The sequence below is a fragment of the Gobio gobio genome (assembly GCF_949357685.1).
Source record: "Gobio gobio genome assembly, chromosome: 13".
Lineage (NCBI taxonomy): Eukaryota > Metazoa > Chordata > Actinopteri > Cypriniformes > Gobionidae > Gobio > Gobio gobio.
In genome coordinates, this window is record NC_137106.1 from 52,845,133 (window position 1) to 52,867,274 (window position 22,142).

General features: G+C 36.8%; 1 protein-coding gene across 1 annotated transcript in view; it reads right to left on the minus strand.

Annotated features, from left to right (window-relative positions):
- Positions 1-22,142, minus strand: part of rps6kl1 (ribosomal protein S6 kinase-like 1) — a 46,303-nt gene that overhangs the window by 23,154 nt on the left and 1,007 nt on the right. Inside the window, exons 2-7 of the mRNA XM_079833470.1 lie at positions 20,256-20,331; positions 16,892-17,201; positions 7,339-7,463; positions 5,540-5,632; positions 5,400-5,447; positions 1,916-2,048 (exon numbers count right to left, since the gene is read on the minus strand). Coding sequence (XP_079689596.1) covers positions 1,916-2,048; positions 5,400-5,447; positions 5,540-5,632; positions 7,339-7,463; positions 16,892-17,027 — 535 coding nt within the window. The 5' untranslated portion in view covers positions 17,028-17,201; positions 20,256-20,331. The remainder of the gene's footprint in view (positions 1-1,915; positions 2,049-5,399; positions 5,448-5,539; positions 5,633-7,338; positions 7,464-16,891; positions 17,202-20,255; positions 20,332-22,142) is intronic.

Consider the following 22,142-nt stretch of genomic DNA (forward strand, 5'->3'; position numbering starts at 1 on the left):
CAAGCATTAGAATTTGATTCATAGTTGCTCTGTTTTTGAAGTCCATAAAAAGTGCATCTGTCCATCATATAACTGCTCCAGCGGCTCTGGGGTGTTAATAAAGGCCTTCTGAAGCGAATCCATGCATTTGTTTAAGATATCCATATTTAAAACTTTATCAAGTAAACTTTCGGCCGACCGTACTATAAATACTATAAGTGGTGCACAACACACACACACACACTCTGATTATTACACACACACGCGCAGCAGCACACACACATTTAAATATTAAAAATAAAAGGATTCCTCTCTGGAGAAGCGTTCAGTCTCTCCGCTCGCATGTAAATAGTCAATCTGCCATGGCGCGAGCACAACTGGCTTTTAAAGGGAAAGGGAGATGAGACTCTGATTGGTTTATTGCAAAGTTCCGCCCAAAACACTCCCATGACTCATTAAGAGATGATGAACAACCCTTTAGGACCATGTGCCTGTTGTACTGGCGTTAAACTAGCAAAAGTGGATTCGGACGCCCTAAGTGCACCTGCGCCATGAGCTCAGATCAGTTAAATAGAGCCCAAAGTGTCCAGAGTTTTTACTGTCACACATTGCACAACAGCTAAGGACCTGATATTTGTGATTTGAATGTTTCTAGAACATCATTCTGATAAATATTGCTAAGTTACAGAAAAGGCTCTATGTTCATGATTTAAAACTAGAATGTTGTAATGCACTACTGGCCATAGTGTGGACTGAAAACCATCTGCACTGTAAAAACGAATTAGTTCAGTTTACTTTATTTAATTGTGCAAACTCGTTGCCTTAATTGAATTAAGTAAGCATTAGTTTAATTGCATTAAGTTGTTCTTACTTAAACCGTTTAAGTTTTGTCAACTTAATTCTATCTGGGATTTGAGGAAGTGTACTCCCAGAGTGCATTGTAGCATGAATACATTAATTGCTTAGTTTGACTATTTTTGGCTTTATTTTACTATTTGTCTTTTGTCAGTATAACCCCAATAATGACAGCAAGTAAAATGGTAAAGGTCGTATTAATAATAAAAAATAAAAATAAATAAATAAATAAAACAAATCCTTGTTACCATTGTTGTGTTTTGCATGCTGAATGTTGAAGTGTGTGTGTGTGACACACTCAAGCATGGTCAAATAATATTTTGACAAATATAGAGGGATTATATCAACTCAATTAGAAAGTTATGCCATAAATATTAGCAAAAATAATGTTAATAGATCATTATTTGACATTAAATATAGTTATTTTATATATCATTAATAGACAAATATTATATATATATATATATATATATATATATATATATATATATATATATATATATATATATATATATATATATATATATATATATATATATATATAATTACTTCCCTTCTTTTGAAATCATACAACTATGATTTCTTGTTGCATTGCTGCATTAATAGGAAGTTAATTACTATAATATGAATGACGTTCCAAGTGTTCAACCAAATTGAACACTGATCTCCATCATGGTGACTGGACGTGGAGGAAATGAGTGATAAGTCTATACAAAATTGCCCTACCTCAAAAACACTTTGCCCGTCCACCTGCTTGTTTTTTTGCTTTGGCAAAATGATGCTCAAACCAGTCAAGTAATGTTTACTTGAGTTTTCTAAGTAACGAAGGCATAGCATGCAAATAGTTCAGATTACTTAATTGTTTTAAGTAAGTTCAACAAATTATTGGACATTAAGTAAAGTTTACTAAAAAAGTCTTAGTAAGAACAACTGTTGGATTTTACAGCAAAGACGGTTCTCATTGTATAAGGTGGTTGGGTTCCTTCCAAGGTTTCTTCCTCTGGTTTGTCCTTGCTACAGTCACATTTGCCTTGTTCACTGGGGATATACTGTATGGAACAATGTGAAAAGTGCCACGTACCTTGAACACGTTCGAGATGAAGGAACACGGTGTCTTCACTGACATAGTATTTTAGCAGCTTCACCATGAAGGGCACTCCCTGAGGAATGATGGTCGATCTCTCGCGACTCTCCCAGCTCGACTTGGGTAAACTCTGTCCAGAAAGCAGAATTAAGCCCTTTTTCAAAACTTAGCAGAGGTGTAAAGAGTACCTGAAAGCCATACTTGAGTAAAAGTACAGATTCCTTACAGCGAAAATAACTCAGTTACAAGAATTGAAAAACAAAATGAATGCAATGTAAGTCACATTGGGTAAAGGTATAAATGTATAGCACTATACAGAAAATGAAGTAATGTCTAGGTTACTATAACTATTCATAAACTATTTTTTCACTAACCCTTCTCCGGTCTTCGGGGTCTTTTCGGACACAAAAGGACGTTTGCTCAAATAAAAGGGAAAAAAATTGTTTGTCCAAATGTCATGAGACTTTGTACGGTGTCAACACTTTCTAGATCTACAAATGAAAAAAAATATTGGATTGATATCTGTTTTAATGTTCGTGTGACGAAAAAAGTCACCCTCAGGGTCTTAGAAAATGGACAAAATTCATCCTCAAAAACAGAAACAACTCAGAACACGCATACAGAAATGAAGTGGCACACTTTTTTTTTTTTTTTTTTACTTTATTTATATAAAGTAAAAAAATAAATAAAAAAAACTTCCAACAATGCATAAAACATCCACAATGCAAAATGATCATATACACACACACACACACACACACACACACACACACACACACACACACACACACACACACACACACACACACACACACACACACACACATACACACACACACACACACACAGGAACACATTTGTTATTGCTGTTCAGTTCATTGCATTTTGATCTTCATGTTGTGTATTTTTTACTCAATATGTATTATAACTGTTCAACTTTTCTCTTGTTCAGGTTTGATTGTAATCATAATGTAACATCATTGAAAAAGATTTTTTCAGTACAAAAAAAATGCTAAACTTTGACAAAATTAATAAATTTTACTTGTTATAAATGTGATTTCATAACATTTAGATATGAATCCAACTGAAAGATACCAGTCCTCAAATAGTGGTGCTCTGCAGACATTTACTGGTAAAAGTATTTTATTTTTACAACCCCAAATCAGAAAAAGTTGGGACAGTATGGAAAACGTAAATAAAAAAAAAGAAGTGATTTCTAAATTTACTTTGACTTGTATTTCATTGCAGACAATATGAACACAAAATATTTCATGTTTTGTCTGGTCAACTTCATGTCATTTGTAAATATGCATCCTTTCCTGTCATTCAGACCTGCAACACATTTCAAAAAAAGTCGGGACAGTAAAGCATTTACCACTTTGTAATGTTGCCATTCCTTTTCACAACACTTAAAAGACGTTTAGGGACTGAAGACACCAAGTGATGAAGTGTTTCAGGTGTAATTTTGTCCCATTCTTCCTGAAAACAAGTCTTAAGGTGGGCAACAGTTCGGGGTCTTCCACACATTCTCTATTGGAGACAGGTCAGGACTGAGGCAGGCCAGTCAAGTACCCGAACCCTCTTCCTCCGCAGCCAGGACTGCAGAATGTGTGCAGAATGTGGTTTTGCATTGTCTTGTTGAAATATGCATGGACGTCCCTGGAAAAGATGTCTTCTTGAAGGCAGCATATTATGCTCCAAAATCTCTATGTACTTTTCAGCATTAATGGTGCCTTCACAGAAGTGCAAGTTACCTTTACCAAGGGCTCTGACACAACCCCATACCATGACAGACCCTGGCTTTTGGACTTGTTGCTGGTAACAGTCTGGATGATCCTTTTCTTCTTTGGTCCGGAGCACACGGCGTCCATTCCTTCCACAAAATACCTCAAATACTGCTTCATCTGACCACAGTACACGTTTCCACTGTGTGATGGTCCATCCCAGATGCCTCCGAGCCCAGAGAAGTCGACGGCGCTTCTGGACACTGTTAACATAGGGCTTCCTTCTGGCACAGGACAGTTTTAACTGGCATTTGTGGATGTAACTACATATTGTGGTACTTGACAAAGGTTTGCCAAAGTAGTCCTGAGCCCATGTGGTGATATCGCTTCTAGATGAATGACGATTCTTGATGCAGTGCCGCCTGAGGGATCGGAGATCACGGTTGTTCAGCTTAGGCTTGCGTCCTTGTCCTTTACGCACTGAAATTCCTCCAGATTCCTTGAATCTTTTAATTATGTTATGCACTGTTGAATGTGAAATATCCAAATCTCTTCCTATCTTTCTTTGAGGAACATTGTTTTTAAACATTTCAATAATTTTCTCACGTATTTGTTGGCAAACTGGCGATCCTCGGCCCATCTTTGCTCCTAAAGGATTAGACCTTTCTTGGATGCTGCTTTTGTACCAAATCATAATTACAATCACCTGTTGACATCACCTGTTTCAAATCACATCATTATTTAACCATTTTACCTCATTACTGTCTGCAATGAAATACAAGTCTAAGTAAATTTAGAAATCACTTCTCTTTTTCTTTTTTTTTTTGCGTTTTCCATACTGTCCCAAATTTTTCTGATTTGGGGTTGTATTTTAAAACTGTATTTTCCAAAAGATGAGCAAAAATCTTACACTAAACCATGTAGAATTATCCATGTTATCCCCAAGAATGAAAGTTAGAAATTTTGGTCTTTTATAAAGTTAATTTTACATAAAAAAATTATTTTGTGTGAAAATCCATTAAAATAAAATATATTTTAATATATTTATATAAATTTAGAAATTATTATAAATACACCAAAAACTATACATATGTTGAGTAAAAACATTAATAAACAGAGTAAAATTACATTTGTTTTTTTTACCCCAAAGACCATGAGTGTAATTCCCACACACACACACACACAAACACACACACACTCACACTCTCAGACTCACACACTCACTCACACACACACACACACTCACACACACACACACACACACACACACACACACACACACACACACACACACACACACACACACACACACACACACACACACACACACACACACACACACACACACACACACACACACACACACACACACACACACTCACACACAACGAAGGCCGGAGAAGGGTTAATATAATGTAGAAAACAATTATATCTTATTAAAATTGCAAAATATTTGAACAACATGGTAGTATTTATTGTATTTCCTTTAGTGTTTGCTGGTTTCAAATGGTTTTTTGTTTCATCCACCGGTCTCTGTGGTATCTATTTAAGCTGTAGCTGGCCAATGCTAATATCTCAAGTGTCTGGTTTCAGTAACCCGAGATGTGTGTGTGTGTGTGTGTGTGTGTGTGTGTGTGTGTGTGCTCAGATTCAGACACAGACGCTTTTAACAGGATCAATCCAAGCAGACGCGCAGTAATAACAGAAGACGTGAGGTATTCCCAGAGACCGGATGATTCCAGCTTAATGTTTCCTACCTTAACTATAAATGTCTCCTTGCTTATCAGACTTTCAACCGTCAGCACCTGCGGAAGACACACATTATATAACGACTACAACCAATGACTTCCTGGCATATAGAGAGGAGCAGATATCTCTCTCACACACACACACACACCTTATCAATGATTCCAGCGACTCTGCACATGGCCAGATTCTCCACCGGCGAACTCAGATGTCTGATCGAGCGAAACCGTAAACTACTATAACCCTGATGACCAGAAGAAAAGAACAAATTACATCTGTCCTAGTCTCACATAGGCAGGATATTAATGAATTGCAAAATTATGGGTCACATCTGGACGATAATTATAGTAACAATAACAGGAAAGCGAAGTCCACACCACAGAGGAACGATATCGTTGGGGAATCACTTCAGAGTGATTTTGTCCCGCTGATGAACGATAGAAACATCGACAGCCAATCAGAAAGAGCTCAAGCGTTTAAAGAGACAGACCTGCGGCGCAAGCTTATGATAAACAGAACGAAATCTGCAGGTGGAGGTGGATAAAACTTTTTCTGGATTCTATTTAAACTGTTTCATTAAATTTTAGTAATGAAAAAGCATGTCTAATTAATATAATTGATCATTTATTAAAAATGTAATAAAATTAGCTCATGAATTCCATTTTTCCACAAATTGTTTAATTATATATATATTAGTGCCGTCAAATCGATTAATCGTGATTAATCGCATCCAAAATAAAAAAGTTTGTGTTTAGACAATATATGAAAATTAATCGTGATTCATAATATATGTGTGTGTACTGTGTATAATTATTATGTATATATAAATACACACTCATACACACAAATTATATTTATATTAGGGCTGTCAAAAGATTCATCGCGATTAATCACATCCAAAATAAAAGTTTGTGTTTACATAATATATTTGTGTGTACTCTGTATAATTATTATGTATATATAAATACAAACACATTCAAGTATATATTTAAGAAATATTTGCATGTATATACTGTATATACATTTATATCATTTATATTATATATCAATAGAAATATTTTATATATATAAATATAATACATTTTTCTTAAATATATACATGCTTGTAAAACTTTTATTTTGGATGAGATTAATCGCAATTAATCTTTTGACAGCCCTAATTTATATACAAAATAAATTATATATACAGTATATACATGCAAATAATTCTTAAATATAAACATGCATGTGTGTGTGTATATATATATACACATTATAATTATACACAGTACACACACACACACACACACACACACACACACATATTGTGTAAACACAAACTTTTATTTTGGATGCGATAAATCATGATTCATTTTCCCCGGCACAAATATATATAATTTAAATTACATAAATATATAAACACAGTATATACATGCAAATTTCTTAAATATATACTTGAATGAGTGTGTATTTATATATACATTATAATTATACACAGTACACACACACACACATATATTGTGTAAACACAAACTTTTATTATGGATGTGATTAATCGCGATTAATCGATTTGACAGTACTAATATATATATATATATATACCCCTGGATTTATTTAGTTATTTACTTACATTTTAGTAATTAAAACGTATGTCTAATCAATTGAGTTCATACTTTTTTTCTTTTTTTTCTTACAATAATAAAGAAATGTTTTATCATTTTTTAGAAATTGTGTGTTTACTGATTAAATGAAATCATGGAAGAAAAATAAAATTTTAATGTTATTATTACTATTATTAATACTTTGAGAAGCACATTCTACTCTATAATAGTAATATATTTATGTTACAATCTCTTCAAGTTAAACTGAACTTTTAATAAATGAATACAGTTGTTTACATTTAATTGTGGGAGTGTGGCCATTAGTACAAAGAGAAAAACCATGTTGGGATGGCTCATCATGCACACTTACTCCTAAATGAGTGGATCCTTTAGAGATGTTGTCCTGTAAGTAAGAGATGAAGATCTCCTCGGCTCTCTTCAGGTATTGAGTGGTCTTCCGCTTCACGGCTTCACGTCTCTCTTTATTGGGATCCACTGTAAGACACGGAAGACTCTGCATTAGTGTGGAGATCAGACACTGACCCTCTGCTGAGCCTGCGCTTAAAAAAAAAAGTACAAAATTGTACCTTTTAAGGTACAAGTGTCCGTCACTGGGGTGGGACCCTTAAGGGAACATTTCTGTAGCTCTAAGTCAGGGCAAGTTCGGTCCTAGAGAGCTGATGAGAGTTTAGCTCCAACCCTACTAAACCACCACAGTATAAACTCATGGCTCCCAGCATGCATTGCAGCATTGTTGAGATTCATATGCTGATTCTTGATATCTGTGTGCGTTTAAACTTTTTTTTCACCTAGAATGTCTTTAAAAATCTGAATTCAGAATGTCTGATCTGTGGCAAGAAAGTATTGTTGATGAATATTATTTATTAATATTTTTAGTCAGCGATTAGTTTAGTCAAAATTTTTCTTCATGATCATTTTTGTTTATGGCTTCTTTTGATTTGAACAGATTATGTGTGTTGTTAACACTGCAACAAAAACCACAAACTCACATAAAAAGCCAAGAGTCAAACTGGCCAACTAAAGGAAACACTGATCTCCATAATGGCGACCAAACTAAATCATCAACATCTAAAGCTCTGTTAATTCTCAATAAGAGCTTCTATAGATGTCTTTCAGGGCTGGAGCCAAACTCTGCAGGACAGCGGCTCTCTAGGACCGAACTTCTGCTCTAAGTGAGGAAAACTATGGTGTAATTGTGTACCTTTAAAGGTACAGGTATACATTTTGTCCCCAAGGAACAACACTGTACCTTTTTTTCTGAGAGTGTGTCTTACCATCTGCCATTTTAGCAGACACCTTGTTGCTTTTTTCCAATCTAAGTCATGTAATTATCAAAATTATCAAAAAATACAGTTCCCAGGAAGGTCAGAGGATGCAAGCGTTTTTGTTTTCATAGTTCATGCTGTGTTTTAAACAGGGCTCTGAACCGGTTCAAGGAACGAAAACGAAAACCGGAAACGAACGAAATTTTAAGAGGAACAGAAACGAAAACGAAATCAAAATCAATTTGAATCGTTCTGAACAGAAACGTTAATTTGAAATGACCATTAACCGGTTAATAACGTTATTTTATCGTTCTCTTTAATATTTTAATCTGGCAGTGACCAATCATGAATAGAGTAGCTCAGCATGTGACGTTGACGGATCAAGCGAGAGTGAAATGTCATCTATGAATCTACGGTAACGCAAGTCAGTGTGAGCGCGCATTTACACGCCTCAAGTACATTTCTTTCACCGCTGAGCTCATCAATGAAAGCGCAGGTATTGGAGGACATTCTTTACGTAAGTTTAAATAAGCAGTACGGACTTTAAGCTCAAATAGTCTGATTTAGGCTAGTTTATGGATTCTGTTTAAGCCTATCCAAGTAGGCTATAGCATCTATCAAACATTTTTCCTATAGTCTTTCAGATTGCCAATACAGGTCAATGTTTTCTATATAGACGGCTGATGCTTCATTTTAAATGGTATGTTATATTGCATTAAATGATCAAGCTTTAAGACTGAATTTGATTATGGGATGCAGATGTGTTGCGCAGTGTTTGCTTTGAAATTACCAGCATTAAAAGAGCAATGGTTATCCAGTTTATTTATTCTTTATTCATGCAATTTTTAAAACAAGTCGTGTTGAAAAAAAGTTATGTACAAAGAATGTTATCACTCTTCTGAAAAGAAATAGGCATAAGAGGCCACTTTAGATTGTCTAACGCTCCATTAAAACAGGTCCGCTGTTTATGCTTTGTAAATAATGCAATGTATTTCTGTTGTGGTTTTAAAAATATCAATATTCAAGTTTAATTACCATGCGTTATATTATTATTGAGTGAAAAATAAGTCTATTTATAGATATTTGTTTAAAGTATAGGCTAAATTAAAATAAAGTTATTAACCGGTATTTTTTCAAATCAAACCGTTTTCGGAACAGTAATGTTTATTGAGGAACGCAAAAACGGAAATGCTATAATATCGATTCTGCTCGGAGTGAACCCATTGATATTTTTTTCTGTTTTTAAGCCCTGGTTTTAAACGATGTATCGCCCTCATTCACAAATTAACCTACATTTGCTTCTTTTCTCTTTACAGTGAAACTTCTGTTCATGGGATATTACCACACGTGGATCTATTTTCAAAACTCTGGATGGCAATTGATGGAATCCAACCATATTTGCAAATATAAATAATATTTTGACTTATCAAACAATTGCTCACAAAATGAAACGGATTTCTCCAACTGTGATATGCAGAGATGTAATTTTTCCACAACCAATAACTAAACGATGTCTGAGGACACGAATGCACACACGAGTTGAGTTGTGTTTGTGACATGAAAAAAAAAATTATTTCGTTTTTTACAAATTTAATTGTGAATTAAGTCATTTTTGTAAAACTCATAATATAACAACATTCGTTTGTGAATTTGTTCAGATTCTCCACATTGATTTGTGGACTGTAATCTATTTATTTTGGAAATCCACAACAATTCTAACCTCATAAATCAGAGGTGTTTCATTTTTTAGAGTGGTAATTTATATCATGTATTAGTAAATGTTGAAATTAACATGAGATTTAGAAATGCTTTAGAAATATTTTTCATTGTTAGTGTTAATTAATATACTCACATAGTGTATATGTTCATATTGCACATTCTTTTTCCTTAGACTTCAAATTTAAGGCCAAATGTAATGATCAAGATTGTTCCCTCATTATATGCTGGGATGGATTCGAGTCAAGCAACCTCCATTGAAACACTTGAGATGGATTTACCCTAAATAAGAGATTTATTGTGACATGTGGACAGCTTTATTGATTATAACGCAAGAGTGCAAAACTATGTACACGCTGAACTGACTTGATTATAAAGGCTCTTTGCTTGCTTTCGGTTTTTTAACCCATTATTACATTTTTATAGCAAGAAACAGAATTGCAATAAGGCAATTCAAAATCAGAAGCAAACTCTAAATAACAGAGCACAACTAGATATAAATGAAACAAAAAAAAATTAAATAAATAAATAAAAATTAACCTGGGTCTTCCAATAGTTTAAATTTCTTAAAGATTTACAGAAAATCCAAAATTCTTTCTGAAAAACACAAAACAAAGGCTTTGTTTTAAGGCATTTGCACTTGAGAATATAAAATGTCCCCAATATGAAAATATTGTTCAGTAAAAATTTAATGTGTACATCTTCCATTATTATACCAAAAGTGATGTCTTTTTTAGAAAATGAACCAAAAGACTCAAAGTGCTGTTGTTTCAATTTCGGAATCACAGAAAGTCCAACTATTGTGATCAATATTAAATCTATATCTAAGAAGCTCTAAGGATGGGTAAATATCATTAAAAACTTTAAAATGTATTTCCATGGCTTTGGGAGGTATAGGAAAGGAAAGATACATAGTTCTTAATGTAATAATTGAGTTCTTAGGAAAAAATGTACTCACATTATTTCGAGAAATTTGATTTGGAAATCTTTCTTGGGTTAATAAAGTTCTAACTAATTTGTTTGATAAAGTATTCATAATAAAATCCTGCCCATTTATTTTTAAAGATGGTAGATGAAGAGCTTCATTTACATAGGGCACTGTATTTCTAATCAACATACCAAAAGCCTTTGGAATACACTTCAATACCTTATCATATTGCTGGTTTCTCACTCAAACCACTTTTGCTGCTGCTTCTGCTACTGATTGCTTTGAGAGGGAAAAGCTGCCCATAACTGCTGGTCTAGGATCAGTATCTGTATTTGCGCTCGTCAAATGGTTCAATTTCTTCAATGGTCCCTTCGGTGAATAATGTAGCCAATCACAGACATGTTTGTTGATCTCTTGAACGCAATGGCCAATCACAGGTGTTGAATCCACTCAGCGCTCGAGTGTTTGTCCGGGCTGATTCTCCTAATCCTCTGTGTGGATATTGTGTAAATAAGAGATTAACACTAAAATTTACCCATGGCTGTTTTTCAAATGTACATAACATTTTTCCAATAAAATATCCAAGTCTCCCAGTCACCGACTTTTACTAAAACTGTGTTATTTACAATCCCCTGTTGTTAAAAATTGTTTAGATAAAACCAGATTTAAAAACGGGGCATTTATTCCTATAGTCAAATTTACCCCGATATAATTCCTCTATTTTCGCGCTGTGTTTGAGCGACACGTCAGCTTACTGTAAACAGTCACACAGCGCACGGCCAAATAAAGATGCTTTAGCCTATTTATAAATTTTCAAACTTTGGATTAATTAGACATTTTTGTTTTGCAATTTTGTATTAAGTTTGCAACTGTGTTGCTATTTATTCAAGTCTGCCCGTTTCCTGACAAAAAAAAAATCTGATCTGATGGAATGAATAAAACAATTTTCATGATTATCCCAAGTTTATTGGTGTTGTTCTCTTATTCAAATTATAAATGATATAACTATACAAATGAATAATTAATTAGGTCAAACTGTGCGTGTGTTATCCTTATCGTAAGTTGTCATACATCTTATGCAGTGGTGTGAATTATTATTGCTCTTCATTGTCTATTTAGGGTATTTACAGAAACTTGGATGTCCGCTGAGATTCCAGACTCAGCCATCGAAACCACGGGGTTCTCCGTGCATCGGATGGACAGAGAAAAAGATCTCTCCGGGAAAAGCAAAGGCGGGGGTGTGTGTTTTATGATCAACCGATCCTGGTGTGATCAGAGGAACGTACACTCTATCAAGTCTTTCTGCTCTCCTGATCTGGAATTTCTCATGGTTCTGTGCCGTCCATTCTGGCTACCGAGGGAATTCACCGCGGTCATCATCACAGCGGTGTATATTCCCCCACAAGCCGACACAGACCGGGCACTAAAGGAACTGTATAGGTCAGTGAGTGAGCAGGAAACCGCGCATCCTGAGGCTGCGTTTATTGTGACCGGGGACTTTAACAAAGCCAACTTCAAGCGCATCGCACCCAAATACCACCAACATGTTAGCATCAACACGCGAGGGAACCGTGTTTTAGACCACTGCTACTCCCCCTTCAAGGAGGGTTACAAGTCCCTCCCTCGCCCACCATTCGGCAAATCAGATCACGCGTCCATTCTACTTTTGCCCGCTTACAGGCAGAGACTGAAACAGGAAGCACCAGCCCTCAGAACCATCCAGTGCTGGTCGGACCAATCGGACTCTATGCTACAGGACTGTTTTGATCACGCGGACTGGGAGATGTTCCGGTCGGCCTCTGATGACGACATCGAGGTCTACGCTGATAGCGTAACGTGTTTCATCAGGAAGTGCGTAGATGACGTTGTTCCGACCAAAACAATTCGGCTGTACCCAAACCAGAAGCCGTGGATAAATGGGGATGTTCGCGCGGCACTCAATGCGCGGACCTTCACTTTTAACTCTGGTAATGCGGAGGAGCATAAACAAGCAAGTTATGCCCTCCGGAAAACAATCAAAGCAGCAAAACGCCAGTACAGGGACAAGATTGAAGGACAGTTCAACACCACCGACTCCAGAAGCATGTGGAGGGGAATTAACACCATCACAGACTATAAAGGGAACACAAACTCCACCGTGAACACCGCTGCCTCTCTCCCGGACGAGCTCAACACCTTTTATGCTCGCTTTGAGGGAACTAACACCGCCCTCGCGGAGAGAGAGCTCGCGGCTGAAGATACAGAGGTTAGTGCACTCTCCGTATCTGTAGCGGATGTTACCCGATCCTTCCGGCGGGTGAACGTCCGAAAAGCTGCGGGTCCAGACGGGATTCCCGGCCGCGTCATCAGAGCGTGCGCGCGCCAACTGGCTGGAGTTTTCACGGACATTTTTAACCTGTCCCTCTCCCTGTCTGTGGTCCCCACATGCTTCAAAACGTCCACCATTGTTCCTGTACCTAAGCAGTCAAAAACACTCTGCTTAAACGACTGGCGTCCTGTTGCTCTGACCCCCATCATCAGCAAATGCTTTGAGAAACTAGTCAGAAACCACATCTGCTCTGTTCTCCCCCCCTCACTGGACCCACTGCAGTTTGCATACCGCAAAAACCGCTCCACTGATGATGCCATTTCATCCACTATTCACACTGCTCTCTCCCACCTGGAAAAGAGGAACACATATGTGAGAATGCTGTTTGTAGACTACAGCTCAGCATTCAACACCATTGTGCCCTCCATACTTGACATTAAACTCCGGGCTCTCGGCTTAAACAGCTTGTTATGCAGCTGGATCCTGGACTTCCTGTCAAACAGACGCCAGGTGGTCAGAATGGGCAGTAACATCTCCTCACCACTGACTCTCAACACTGGAGCCCCTCAGGGCTGTGTTCTCAGCCCACTCCTGTACTCTTTGTACACACATGACTGTGTGGCAACCCACAGCTCCAACACCATCATCAAGTTTGCTGACGATACGACGGTGGTAGGTCTCATCACTGACAATGATGAAACGGCCTACAGAGAGGAGGTGCACACTCTGACACGGTGGTGTCAGGAGCACAACCTCTCCCTCAACGTCAGCAAGACTAAGGAGCTGGTGGTCGACTTCAGGAGGAATGAGAGAGAACACCGCCCCATCACCATCGATGGAGCACCGGTGGAGAGAGTCAGCAGCTTCAAGTTCCTCGGTGTCCACATCACAGAGGAACTCTCATGGTCCGTCCACACCGAGGCCGTTGTGAAGAAGGCTCATCAGCGCCTTTTCTTCCTGCGACGGCTGAGGAGGTTTGGAATGAGCCGCCACATCCTCACACGGTTCTACACCTGCACCATAGAGAGCCTGCTGACTGGCTGCATCACCACCTGGTACGGCAACAGTACCGCCCGCAGCCGCAAAGCCCTGCAAAGGGTAGTGCGCACGGCCAGCTGCATCATCGGAGGTGAGCTTCCCTCCCTCCAGGACATTTACGCCAGGCGGTGTGTGAAGAGAGCTCAGAGGATCATCAGAGACTCTAGCCACCCGAACCATGGGCTGCTCTCACTGCTGCCATCAGGCAGACGGTACCGCAGCATCAGATCACGCACCAGCCGACTCCAGAACAGCTTCTTCCCACAAACAATCAGACTCCTTAACTCTTGACCCATCAGGATCATAACACACACTGGACAGAATATCACTCAGCACAACCCACTGTAGATAAACACACATTATATACACATTTATTTATCATACAGCATCTATTGCACTTTGGATTTCAATTTTCAATCTGTGAATAATATTTTATACTGTACATTGTATATTATTATTACTATTATAGCGTAATGTATATTGTTTAGTGTATGTTTAGTGTATATTGTTTAAAGTATATGTATATTGTAAGTATGTGTATATTGTTTAAAGCTGTGAGAACTACACTCACATTGTGTAAATTATTTATTGTTTATTGTAGAGTTTACTGTGCTGTGAGTAATTGTGGGCGCATCAGTGTAATCTGATGCTGCTTTAAATGTTGTACATGTCATGTCATGACTACCATGTTGCTCGGAACTGCACCTAAGAATTTCACCTACTGTTGCACTTGTGCATATGTAGAGTGACAAATAAAGTGATTTGATTTGATTTGATTTGATTTGATTTGATTTGATTTTAGTCATTTAAATAACATGGGTTATCTTAATATGGGATTAATGACATTTTATTATAATATTACACCACTAAAATATGTATTTATTTCCATCTAATTCTCTGCGTTATTGCAGGTTTAGCCTATAGTCACCAAAAAAGTGATTAGTGTATCTGCTTAAAATAGCACAAAACAACCGGACAAAAACATAGTTGATGACTAAAAATAATCATTTCATGACTCTATACATTACTTTGTGAAGACAGTGGCATAATACAGTGGCATATTACGTTTTTTAGCCGTATCAATACAGTAATAATCTGCATGGGTAAATTTCACCCGCTGGCGGTTTTAGGTATACAGCGCCCCCTGGCGGTTCTAGTGTTAAATGTGTAGTCGCTTGACTGATTAATATAACGGGACTGTGTGAGATCATGTTCATGAATGAGTGACAGCTTTTAGTGATTAGTGAAAACACAAGTCCTGGCTGCATGTCAATATCCATGGATCACTGGATCTTTGGGAAGTTGTAAGGAACACTATATCGAGTCCAACCTTTAGTTTACACTGATAATCGTTTGTTTTACTGGCTATTAACTCCGGCGGGAAAGTGACGTCAATGCATACCCTCTATAAGACAATATTTTTCTCCAATTAAATATCTGATGTCAAAAAATCCTTTCAAAGCAATGTTATCTTAACTGAAACATATATGAAGGCAAAATGCTGTCATGTATCGTCGACAGCCCTATCTGTGGAATCAGATTTTGTGCGGTTGTACCCATAGATATCCATAATAAAGGCTAGATGTCTTACGGCGGAGTCTCTAACGTCATCAACGGCGGCCATCTTGTCACAGGCAAGCCTTCTGGCGGCCATCTTGTCACAGGCAAGCTTTCTGGCGGCCATCTTGTCACAGGCAAGTCTTCTGGCGGCCATCTTGTCACAGGCAAGCTTTCTGGCGGCCATCTTGTACCTGATGTAAGGCGAGTGATCTGAACACAAATACTCTTATCTCGCTGAAATCTTGACGGATTTACAAATGGTTTGGTTTCTTACAAACGTTATTAACGTGGCTATAATTCTGGATGCTTGAACAAATTATGAGTCATTTTTCATAAGTATGCAGTGTCATAACTACATCTCGGACGTTTATATCAAACCAAACAGTTTGAAAATCGGTAGAAAATTGAGCAAGTTATGATTATTTAAAAAGTACACGCACCATTAAAACACAATGTTATGAGTGAGCGAGCTGACTGTGACAAGATGGCCACCAGGTGCGGACGTCGACCTCCATTGGCCCGCAGCGCGGACGAGACATCTTTTATTATGTATATCTATGGTTGTGCCTGTCTTTGCGTTTCCTATGGTGAAGTTCCTGTGTTCATAGTTGCCTTGATTTCTAAGTGTGTTCTTAAGCCTCAGTGACCGATTCCCCACACCTGTAACTTCTTCAGTTCCTCATTTCCTCTGTCTATTTATTCATTCAAGCTATATTTGTATGTGTTTCAGTTCACTTTTGTCTATGCATCTCAGAGCTCGCCGTTAAGCTTGGGTTTCCCATCATCTTCTTCATGGATTAGTTCACGTTTAAAATCTGAACTACTTCTTCCACCACAACGTGACAATTGTATGATTTACTTGTAGTTTTAGTTATTGCTATCAGCATAAACATTTCATTTTAAATTTGTATTTCCAAATAGCTACATTTAAATATGTCCATTTTCTATGGTACTTTTTGACTTCTGTTTACCTTGGCGTGAATCAAGGCATCGCTGAACCTCCAGATCCAGGGTTTTTCACACGGTCAGTCATTTTCAATCACTATGAGCTCTTTTAGCCGGACGTAACAGTGAAGTCTACACTTACCTTGAACTCCATTGAGCAGCAGATCGACTCCGTTCTTATAGTAGCTGAACGCCGCCTCATAATCTTCATTGACCTCTCGGTCCAGCGCCATTCGAATCTGTTGGGCTGCATCGAGCAGATAGTCTTTCTTTGCCATATTTGTGTATTTGCTGGAGAGGGCAAATGTCCACAGGAACCAGGACCAGGCGACGGATCTGTAGTTGTGAAATCACTTCTGAAGTGGCTCATTTCTGGTCATTAAAACCCCTCCAGAAGGCCTGCGGTCTCTCTCGCCTTCACACACATGTGCAGCGAGGCCACCTGCGCAACACTGAGAAAATATTTAATAATAAAGTATTATTTATTATATGCTGTATGTGCAAACTGGTAATGATTCTGCAATACTGTTAATAAGGCTGTGTTCACACTTGACGTGGTTTTTTGACAAGAAAAGGTTGACGATCGCTCTTTTACTAAAAACAAAAATGCTGTCAGCTTCTTTAACCCTAAAGCCGTCTTCTGGACAAATGAGGGCAAAAAACTTTCCTTAATCTGAGCGGTACAAGACTTGGCTACTTTTCCTAAGTTTGCCACCTGAACACACACAAAACAAAAAATAACTCGATTCTACAATGTTAAGTGCTTAAAAAAAAAGTCCTTAATCCTGCCTTCGTGGACAAAAATGGGCACCCATAGGAATGAATGGGAAAATCTGTAATTCCGAGCATATTGGTCCAATAAAAATCAATAAATCCAACACAATGCAGATCATACATACACACAAATGAAGGAGTGAGCCTATACAACATTCTCAATGTGGCAAACACTCACACACACACAAACACACACACATCCATAAAAGCATTGCATTGAAAGCCATTGAATGAGCCAATAACAGAGTGAGTTTTATTTTATTATTTTTGTCAAATAAAAATCGTTCGCTAACACAAAAAAAAAACATTGGTTTACAGAGTTCAGCCCATTGAGTTATATTGCCATCTAGTGGCTATTGATATTTTAGCTTTAAAAAGAAATTAATACCATAGGTCACCAGTTGTCACCCACATTTTTAGGTTTTGGCTCTCTGGACTTGCTGATATGTTATTTTTATTTACAGAAGTTAAAGAAATATTAAATATAACATAAAAATAAGCATATTTTACATAAAAATATGGTACTTTTAGAGTTAAATAAACTCATTAATACCCCAAAATTGATAGAATTAATTTTTATCAAAGATGGTGATATAACATTTAATGGTGTAGGGATGCCACAATTCTCAATATAATATTGAACCGTTCGGTACGGCATTCAAGGTTCAATACGCGCTTGTGAATTGCGTTTTTTTTTCAGTTTTGCATTTAATTAATTATTTTTCTACACATTCTGTAATTTGCCTCCATCCCATAATACTGAACAACGCGACATACATTCACATCACAGGTTAGTGTTAGAGTTATACTCACAGCACACTAGAGTTATTCACAATCACTAAAGTTCATTATTTGCATGCGTTTTAAAGCCTTGCCGGCTCATTCGCATGCGATGTTTAAACATGCGCTTTTCCGAGCGCGTGCACTAAACGCCTGTCAAACACGTGACTACTGGACTAAGTAGTCGTCTTACTGCGCTAATAATGTCAAATACACACAAGGTTAACATAAACACAGTCGGTTATGTCTAGAGTGGAAGTAAAATCGTGTGTGTGTGTATATTAGATGCACGCAGGTCTTTAATTGACAGCGGCGCAGCCTATAGTGAACACGCCGTCCTTAAAGGGACAGTTCACCTCTAAAATTATGTCATTATTTACTCACTCTAATATTGTTCCAAACCTGTATTCATTTCTCGATGACAGAATTTTCATTTTTGAGTGAACTATCCTTTTAATGTTAATACAACAACAAAAGACAAAGAGAAAATCACCCACTGCTCTTGACTAATACAGTAGCTTTAATAAGAATCAATGTATATTTTAAAGTGAAGTCTATGTAATGTTTTATTTTTACATTTATTCATTCAATTTCATACTTAAATGCAGCTGTACAGCTCTGAGCTGCCAGTATAAATCTTTATATATATTTCTTTTATATTTTACAATACACAAGGAATGTGTACAAGGTTTTTTTTTAAAGTAAAGTTTTAAGTTTAGTATTGCAATAAAAATAGTATTTTTTCTCCTTAACCTCTTGCTGTTCCTGTCGCCTAAGAATAGAATAGCAAAAAACTGATGTGACAAGCCATCAGAACCCAACCAAACCGAAAACCGTGGTTAAAAACGGAGGTGTGTATTGAACCGTGGACTAACTGTAGTGTTGTATCCCTAGTATGGTGCTCACAATAACTGAGTCCAGGAGCTCCGGTTGGATGATGCGCGGTTTGAGGCATATTTCAGACTTAACCCTCTGGGGTACTTTGGGTCAAAAATGAAAAGCGTTTTATAATAATTTTTTTTTAAATCGTAGATTCATCGGAATGAATGGGAAATTGGCAAAATATGAAAATACAGAGTTTTTTTATGCATATAATCTACAAATCAGCCAGGATGCAGAAAAAAGGACTCAACAGTGAAGGGGTGAATCTCTAAAACATCAAGAGTGCAAAACAGACAAAAAAACTCACACACACACACACACACACACAAAAACACAATTAGCTTTTGGAATGGCACGCGTTAATTTGTGTGTTTTTGTGTGTATAAGTGTGTGTGTGAGAGTTTTTTTTTCATCCTGGCTGATTTGTAGATTGTATGCACAAAAAAACTCTGTATTTTCATATTTTTTCCATTTTTGACCCGAAGGTCCTGAGTGTGACAATTTTTTTTACGACCACTTAGACTTTTCAAATCCTGTCCCCAATTTTGGGTGTTCATATACCAAGTACCAATAAAGTCACCAAGTTTCGGACCATTCTGATGAAGCTACGATTTTTAAAAAAAAAATGTATAAAACGCTTCGGGTCATTTTTGACCCGAAGAACCCCGGAGGTCAACAAAAGTCCGTTTGAAGACCTGCTACAAATCAAAGTCAGTCGATCTACCGGCACCTTCTCCATTTTTCTTGTTGTTATGGAAACGAGTCACGACTTGCTACTCGCTTGTCATTGGTCAGCTGTCAAAAAGGCGCTTGAGGTAGGGCGTTTTTATCAGAAAAGTTGAACTAGGGTTTCAACTTGGCGTTTAAAAAAGCGCTCATCACTTTTTTGGAAACACGATTTACTCTTTAGGACTTCAGGCACGGTTCAGGGACCGGTACTGTTTTAAAAGTATTGGTTTGCCACCGGTATCGTAAAAAACCCAAACGATACCCAATCCCATAGAGTGATGTGACGGCACAGAGCAGGATTTTTCCAAAACGACTGAGAATAAACACAATGCACAACTCACCTTTGTGACCCCCGAGTTCTGTCACATAAAACCGCCGCGTGTTTCCATCTGATCATGGCGCGGAAGAGGCTTTATCCTGAAGAAAACCAAACGCAAAAGTTCATATCCTTCATAAAAACTCCTGATGAAGAATGACTGCCATCCTGTAATGTCTACTCTCCTAATGAAGCTCATTACATCACGTCGATTTTATCTACAGCTCTTTTCACCATACACAAAGCAGCTTAAAATATTGCTGTATTAAAGGCACTATATGTAATTTTTTTATGCCAAACAAATGTCTTGGCTCTTGATTGTGCAGAGCTTTTATTCTGTCAGTCGGCGCTTCCGCTTCTTCTGCGTCCGAGTCCTGGTTAAAATGTCTCTGGATTTAAACATCATTTTCTTTTAGAAACATTCGGGATTATGTACAGAGGTCAACAAAATATATATATACATTGGTCTAGTGGTTTTTGGATATTATAATCTAAAAATCTTACATATTGTGCCTTTAATGTCTCATCAGTACCCAAGCTTAGGGGCTAAACCTAATAGTAAATATCAAACCCAATAGTATATGCGTCAAAGACGTCACAATTTTGGTGTCCGCATCAAATTATGTTTACAAAAGTCATTTTATATACATAAAAAACATGTTAAATGCAAGTAAACTGTCTACTTTACTATTTCAAATAACTTTTGTCAAGATAAAATGTCAACATTTAGGGGAAATAATGTTCCAAAGTGTAAAATTGTCATTCAGCGTAATGGTCCGGGACTTTGATTTTGCCATTACATCTTTAAATAAATGTATAAAATAACAAGTAAAAAAAGATATTTGTTTTCTTGGCATTTTCAAATATGTGTTGGCTGTGTTATATTAGGACTATGTCTTACTTATTTTTTTTAAGTATTTAAATAACCAGGGGACTAATCCAGTTTGTAAGAGATCATTCAGTGTAACAGGATCAAGAAGCCATTCTGAAATCATATAATAAACATATCTGTGACATCATCATAAGGCCCTGAAGACCATGTGGTGCAGCAGAAAATTGAATTCATTGCTCTTAAATATTTGATAATTCCACCTTTTCATGGGGTGGTATCCTAAGTTACAAAACCGCACGTCATTCAGTGAAATGCCACAAAAACATTTATATTGTTAGAATTTTATAAAAATAAGTAGATGTTGTGAATAATTGTGATTAACTTTACTGGTCAAGCTCACTTTTTGATATAGATGGCCTGCAATATAAGCTGAAGTAGAAGTTTCGTCTTCTACATGCTTTTTTCATTCAGTGTAACAGATATATTTATGTAAAAAATTAAACAATATACTTATTCTAACCTGTAATCATTAAAATATATAAAATAATGTGATCATACAAAATGTTATTATATTTTAAATGATTTTCACTTCCTTACAAAAACTTCTTGCTGGCAAATGGGTAAGCCTAGTGGTTTGAAGGATAGTGGCAAAGTATAAAGATTTAAAAATTACAATTAATTAGCATTTGTGGGCTGGACTTTGATACTTAAATATAGTGTTTTAATATGCCATCAAATGATTCCTGTTTTAAATATGCCTAATAAGATTTTCTGATATATAAATATTGTTACACTGAATGACATTTTAGTGGTTGTCTTCTGTAAATCATGGTAAAAAATGTGTGATAGTCATTATTTTTTGCTAAGAAAATATATAATTAAACAGGACACATTCTAATGTACAGGAATAAACAAAATTTAAAGCTGTATTACACATTTATTTTTTTGATGCTTGAAAACCCCTGTTTCGTCTTTGACCCATATATATATATATACACTCTAAAAAATGCTGGGTTAAAAACAACTTGAGTTGGGTTGAAAATGGACTAACCCAGCAATTGGGTTGTTTTAAGCAAACAT